This window comes from Habropoda laboriosa, unplaced genomic scaffold, assembly GCF_001263275.1.
Source record: "Habropoda laboriosa isolate 0110345459 unplaced genomic scaffold, ASM126327v1 scaffold172, whole genome shotgun sequence".
Classification (NCBI taxonomy): Eukaryota; Metazoa; Arthropoda; class Insecta; order Hymenoptera; family Apidae; genus Habropoda; species Habropoda laboriosa.
The window spans coordinates 1,232,778-1,240,147 of record NW_017100331.1 but is presented as its reverse complement, the minus strand read 5'-3'; the positions used below and the strand labels follow the sequence as shown (position 1 = coordinate 1,240,147).

Genomic DNA, 7,370 nt, shown 5'->3' with positions numbered 1-7,370 from the left:
ATTCATTTAACGAATAAAGAATGAAAGTTATATATATGTGTCTAAAATATATTTATTTCAAATGTTATCGTACGATTTAATTTTTAACTAAAATATACCACTTACATTGAAGTCTAAAAATGTTATAAAGACATTAATAATTCCATTAATGATTTCTTTCTGACCAAAATATATGTATGTAACACCTTCATGTTATGATGTAATAAATCTAAGACACTAATTGTTGGTATGTTCTATAAAGACTTTACATTATGTGTAAATGACATTAATATTTTTAGAGTGTAAAATTCTAGTTAAATGCATCATAAAGTAACTGGTACTTAAAATTAAAATTCAGCTTATACAAGTATGATGTGTTGGATTTTAACATTTTCAAAATTTTAATTCTTTAGTATGTAACGAAATTTCCAAGTTAAATTTGTAGAATATGCAATAATTTTGATGTAAAATGATAAATCTGTATGTATAAATAAACATGTTTTTATATTTCTTCATAATCATTATTATTGATGTTGCATATGTACTTATAATTAAATATAGTCTTAAATCTTATAATTATATTAATATTTAATCAAATCGTTTTAAATCCATAATGAATGTAGATAATCAGTTCAAATAGTTTCTCAATGTCAATATATTTCACAATGTAAAAAACTATATACATGTGAAATCATATATGTAAAGTGTCAAAGTGACGTTGTAAAATATTATTACACATTATCAAAGTGTCCACAAATTGTATTTGTACTTTAACTTTTCAAGATATTTATAATGCGAACAAATAACTACATTTATTTAATTGTAATGTCTAATTGCATATATAAAACATTACACGATAAAACGAAAATGATGGCAAAGTACAAAATTTCTGTATATATATATATACACACTTATGTGTGTATATACATGTAAGTATATTATACATATCTATGCATATATATTTTATACTTTTACGAACATATGTATGTATTGCGATGAGCTCCTATCTTTTTACAAGACAAAATATAATGAAAACATATGATTAGTTTGCGATGTTGTAAAACATATGTTTAAATGTTTCATATATCTTAACTGTCTGTAAATCTTTGAGTTTTAACTTTAACATTCCAAAAATCAAAGTTTGGTTCAATGTCTGATGTATTTTCTTCATATTGAGATGTATTTAACTGCATTTGTGATGAACTTCTCTTACGTTTCCTCGATTTCTCGGGACTTCGAAGACTAATAGAACTACTGTAATTATCCATTTCATCAATTATCGTAAGTTCTTCCTCTTTTACTTTAACACTGTACATTTCTTTATCAGCTGATTTCCTTTTCAAATCCTTTTTGCTACTTTTTATACCTTCTTCATTATCATTGATATTGTCATCCAAATTTGTTTTACATTTTTTTTGGGGTGTATTAAAGTTCGACAAACTTTTTCTATCTTCCTCCCAAAAAGCGTTTCCAGATACGTCACCATCGTCAGGGTTTTCTACTTTAATTACGACATCTTTAAAGTCCGGCTTTACTTTAATTTCCCTCATACCTGTAATTTCGTTCTTTGAATGTTTTTTCCGTTTCTTTTTAATTGTATTATTTTCATCCTCTACTTTTATTTCATAATTAGAACTAGATGGGCTTAATTCGGGATCCCTTTTTATTAATAGATTATTTTTTTGCACGTAGTTTTCGTCTTCAGTATTTTCAGAACTAGTCACCTTTTCTTTTTTAATCTTTATATTCGGAGATATAAATTCAGAATCTGATATACTAGATTTTCTTACAGACATTTCATTAATATTTCCATCCACTTCATTCTCCGAAGTATCCAATTTAACAGAATATTTACGCTTTCTGTGTCGCTTCTTCGGAGACTCTTCTATTTCATTATTCGTTTCATTAATGTCTATACCATTTAATTCTTCTGTCTTAACATTGACAGGTATTTCTTCAGCTTCTGAAACCGATGCTTTAGGTTTCTTTAACCTTTTTTTACTGGAACTCTTTGAAATTGGAATACATTCATTTATACTAAAATCAGCTGCAGAATTGTTACTATCATTTAAATTCTTCCTTTTCGAAGTTTTTTTATTTATTTTATCTTTACTTCCATGTATACTTTCTTCTGTAGCCTGTTCTATATCGCTATTTTCCACAAGCTGTTCCACCTTAATTTCATTACAATCACCTTTAAAATTCGAGGTAGATGGCTTTTTTAACATTTGCTTTGATGAATGTTCTACATACTTTTCATTATCTTCATCTATGCTACTTTGAGAACTTTGAGCTTTGGATTTCTTTTTGGTTTTACTCTTTGATACTATAGATGTCTCTAATTCTTCATTACTCTCATATCCATAATTTATGGAAACATTGTATATAACCTCATCATATGTACATTCTACTTTCACTATTTCAGGTTTGGATTCTTTACTTTCTTTCTTTATTTTTATATGTTCTTTGTCTTCTTTCCATTGCTTATTGTCCTCAATGGGTTCCTCTTGTTTAAATTTCTTTTTTGATTTTTGGGGAATATATTCTTCCTTTATTTGTGGAATATCATCATCAAAAGTATTTTCAGAATCAATGGCAGAAAATGTGTGTTCCTTAGCATGCTTAGACTTTTTTTCTGAAATTTTATTAACTGAGTTCTCAACATTGTTTTGAATATTATCACCAGAAGATAGCCTCCTGCTATTAATACTTGTTTCCATTAATCTACACCCATGGGAATAGTTACTGAAATGATAGAGAAACAAGCATAGTAACACAAAGACTTGGTACTTTTATGAGTATACAAAGCAAATAAACAGAGCTTAAAAAGAAATGAAAATGAATTTCAGTTGGATATGTTTACCTTTGATTTAAGACACCACGAATAAATGGTAATTTACCAGTAAAATCAAGAAGAGTTATTACAAATCGTACTTCTTGGCCAATTTCAAGATTATCACCTGACCAATTTTCATCGTCATCTGGTTTTGGAATTGATACATTAAATGTTTTATGTATGAGAACCCCTATATGATCTAATCCCTTTTTGTTGACAATTCCTGAAAATTTTTGTCTATTAATAATAATTCAAAAATTTTCAATTCATATAACAACAAAATGTTTCACCTTTTAATGCATACCCTACTTTGGGCCTAAATATATAAAAGTCTGCTTCTATATCAACATGAATAAAGCATGTATCGTAAAATATTTCTCCTAATGGAGTTAGTAATTTAGGATTCTTGTAAGCTAATAGGAATCCTTTTAAGCTGTAACAAATATCAAATATAAGAATGTAAACATAACCAAAAAATACGCCTTTTTTAAATATTACATTTAAGTACGTATTATTGAACAAAAATTGTGAATGAAAAATATATTGCTGAAATTAATCTGAAATAAATACATACTCATTATCATACGAATTTAAATTCGAACTTAAAATTTCATTTAATGCAGCATTCAGATTTGTTAAGTGAAATGGATGCAATCCAAGATGTTTTCTACATTTTTCGAAATGAACACGAGAATCTTCATCTTCAATTAGACCCGCAAGCTCCAAAAGGGACCACGTAATTCCTGTGCACTTTTTAAATTTCATATTAACTGCGTAAAAAATATACTTAAAATACTCTCCCGCGCGAATCACATGTGGAACAGTAAAAGCGTGTAAAGGTTAAACACATGTTTAGCCGGTTCAATAGATAGTCGGTAATAATCACGATGACGGACGTTATCGAAGACTTTTAATTAAGCGCAAAAAGAATAATTCTCGACCGTTCAAAGCACAAAATTACCATATAATTATTTCTTTTATAACATAAAAATTATTTTTATGTAAAATAAAATAAGCGGAATTAAATATCGATATGTTTCATTGCCTTTGATATAAAGTTTATAATTCAGAATAATTTCCAAATTTACGTTGCTTTATAGAATTTAAAGAAAAGAACTAAAGTTGTTAATATGTTTATATTTTAAATTACAGTAATCAGTATTGCATATTGATATGTATAACAGTATACTTTAATTGAAGTTTGGTAAAGGAATAGAAATACAAAAAAAATTTATTGTCTTGCAACAAAATATGACATGTTTATATAAAAATAGTCATATATATAATTTACAAATAGTATTTACTGAACAATAAATACTTTTTAATAAAATTACGTGTTTAATTTATTTTGTGAAATGCGATACAGATTATTTTTATCCAAAGATTAACTTCAATCTACAGTTGAAAATTTCATTAAAAAGTTATATATATATACGTATTTTCCTTTCTTTTTATTTTTGTTAAATTTAATTGAAATATAATATATGCATTTTACTTTGCATTAAAAAAATTCGATTTGTCAAGTACTTATACAGATGGCACCTTCTGCTTCTGCTAATTGAACTGCGAGAATCATATTGACGTCGAAGATGGTAGTTACGGAAAATGTTTAAAAGTTACTAATCGAAATGTAAAGACAAATGATTTTCAATACCAACGTATTTCAAACATCAATTTACATAATGAAAATGTTTGTATGTATGATAAAAGCCTAATAAATATGAATATCAATAATAAAAATGATGGATTGTCATTTGGGTTTTCTACTGCCAGTGGTGGTTCGATAAATGTATCTGAAAAAGCTTTATTAAAAGCAAAGAAACTTTTTACTGATGCGTTTGAAGAATCTGACAACCATGAAGAAGCTTCCGCAATTCAAGAAGAACCTGCTGAAATTGAAATGCAATTACCGAATGTTGGATTTCAAACTGCAAGTGGTCATCGCGTTAATGTGTCCAGCGAAGCATTATTAAAAGCTAAGAATTTTTTTACCGATGCACTTAAGGAAATTGACAATAATGAAGAAGTTTCAAAAATTCAAACAGAGGAAAAGGAATTTAAAACGTTGTTACCGAATATTGCATTTCAAACTGCAAGTGGTCAACATATTAATGTAAGCAATGAAGCATTATTAAAGACAAAAATATTACTTCAGGAAGAAATTTCAGATAGCCCTGAATGTAATCTTGTATTAAGTAAATCACAGCAGAAACGAAAAATTAAGGATTTGGATGATAATGTTCCTTCAAATAAACCAGTAAAATGTAATCAGTTTAAAAAGTTAAGATTTAGTAATGAATTCCAAGTTTCAAAAACAGTTCATAGGAATTTAATAAATATTGAAGAGAAAGACAATCAAAGCAACCCTTCAGTGTCCAGAGAAGTTCTAACATCAAATTGTAATATTGTTAAATTAAATGATAATACAGATAAGATTGAAACTAACAAGAAAAGTAATGAAGCATCTGATAATTCTTTTATTTCACATGAAATTTTGGCCAGTGCAGTTGCACTTTTAGCTGATGAAAAGAATTCAGATTTTACAGAGGAATGGATTTCTCCTGCAGAAAGCAAAGAAAATGAAGATACTGCAAATGTTCCATCTAGTCCTGTAATAGGAGGACAATTTATTCCTAAAAAGCGAAAAAGTATAGGTGGTAAAAAGAAAAGTATAAATGCTTTGAAAAATAAGGAAGATAAATCAATGTGTACAAATTATTCTAAAGAAGTATATGATAATTGTGTAAATTCAGATCATTGTATAAGTGAAAAAAACAAATGTTTAATAGAAAAAGAAGAATTAATAAATAATGAAAGAAAAAGTGATATTTGTGTCATGAATGAATTTGGTGACACTCAGTTAATGATAGATTTTATAAATCATTCTGTAACTATATTAGAGAAGCGTCTAGAAGCTGCTATAGAACAAGTAAGTTACATTTATTGAAAAATATATACATGTACAGATATATTAACTTGAAAATGAACACTTGAAATTATTATCTTGACTTATAATGATACACTTACAGGATAAACAAATTAGCTTGAAACAAAAAAATAAGCCTAAACCAACAATCAGTAAACTGTATTTTCATAAAAAGAGTAATACTAATCGTGTATCTTGGAAAGAAATTAGTAAAGGAAATAAACCTATTCCATGTACATACAAAGAGGTAATGACTGAAAGAAATTATATTCAAATTCTTCTTAATTGATTAAATTATAATTTCTTATTTTATCTTTACTAGCTTATTGAACAAAAATTGCCACTTGAAATATTGGATGTAACAGCTGATAATGCAATAGCATATAAATTTCGATGCACAGATTTTTATGGGTAAGATACATTTGGTTAATAATGATTTTTTATATTTATTATAATTACTTACAAGATTAATATGCCCTATTCAGGCAGGATACTGTGCAAAATAATATTGATGGTATAAAATTGGAAGATGGAGCATGTTTGATTCTGGATGAAAATGGTTATGCAGGGATAATAGAAATTAAGCGATCGTTTTTAGCTAGTCCAGGGGTAGTTCCTGATTTACTTCCCACTAAATGGGTAGAAAATCATTACAAATGGATTGTATGGAAACTAGCATCAATGAACAGAATAAAATTTGGTTCTATTGCTTTACCAAGGTAAAGTTTTTTATTGTGTTAATAACTAAAAGTAATAGCAAAAAATATGTTTTATATTACTTATGTAAAAGAATTTCTTCCTAGAGTATTAACTCCGGCTAAAGTAATGATGGAATTAAAATATCGTTACGATCGGGAAATTGATAGATCTCAAAGATCGGCTTTAAGAAAAATTTTGGAGAAAGACGATGTTGCATCAAAAAGAATGGTTTTGTGTGTGGCATCTATTATTGAGGTAATTTTTTTTCTCAATACAGATATTCACATTTTTTTCATAATATGGTAAATTTTTGTTCTCAATGCAGCTACATTTTTTTGTAAAGCAATATCCATTTTTTTTTTCTTATAGCATGATGATTCTGCTTCTGTAAATAAAAGTCCTAATCATTTAACACCAGCATTTAAAAAATTGATATTAACAGATGGATGGTACAGCATTCAAGCTTCTATTGATCAAGCAATGGTTAAAAATATAATGTCTGGTAAAATAAAAGAAGGAACAAAATTATTAACATACGGATCAGAATTGTTAAACTGTGATCAAGGATACCCTCCTTTAGAAGTAAACATACTTTTAAAAGTTTCTTTCATTTTTAAGTATAAGTATTCAATACATCTGAGATTATTAACTCATAGGTTCCAGAGAATGTATCTTTAAAAATACATACAAATTCCACAAGAAGAGCAAGGTGGGATCTAAAGTTAGGGTACATAGTACCTTTAGGTCCAATATGCATTAAATTAAGAACTATTTTTCCAAATGGTGGATTAATTGGAAAAATTAAAGTTACAATTGCAAGGGTATATCCAATGTTATATCATGAAAAAACTTCAGCAGGGGAATCTAGTAAGATATATACAATTTTAATAATTTAGCGCGATTAATTGTGTTTTAAATCTTTTCGGTTCA

General features: G+C 27.4%; 2 protein-coding genes across 2 annotated transcripts in view; one reads left to right on the top strand and one right to left on the bottom strand.

Moving 5' to 3' along the window:
- Window positions 1-1,067: 1,067 nt before the first annotated feature.
- On the bottom strand, window positions 1,068-3,580 carry LOC108574443 (myb-like protein X). Its single transcript, XM_017937035.1, has 4 exons — window positions 3,390-3,580; window positions 3,106-3,248; window positions 2,843-3,038; window positions 1,068-2,724 (listed from the first exon to the last, which is right to left on the bottom strand). Exons 1-4 carry the CDS (start codon window positions 3,578-3,580, stop codon window positions 1,068-1,070), a joined length of 2,187 nt encoding a protein of 728 aa, XP_017792524.1.
- A 955-nt stretch (window positions 3,581-4,535) lies between these two features.
- The window catches only part of LOC108574442 (breast cancer type 2 susceptibility protein homolog), a 4,414-nt gene continuing 1,579 nt past the window's right edge, over window positions 4,536-7,370 (top strand). The window contains exons 1-7 of the mRNA XM_017937034.1: window positions 4,536-5,744; window positions 5,845-5,988; window positions 6,064-6,152; window positions 6,227-6,460; window positions 6,545-6,695; window positions 6,810-7,022; window positions 7,097-7,307. Of these exons, the coding sequence (XP_017792523.1) occupies window positions 4,536-5,744; window positions 5,845-5,988; window positions 6,064-6,152; window positions 6,227-6,460; window positions 6,545-6,695; window positions 6,810-7,022; window positions 7,097-7,307 (2,251 nt within the window). The remainder of the gene's footprint in view (window positions 5,745-5,844; window positions 5,989-6,063; window positions 6,153-6,226; window positions 6,461-6,544; window positions 6,696-6,809; window positions 7,023-7,096; window positions 7,308-7,370) is intronic.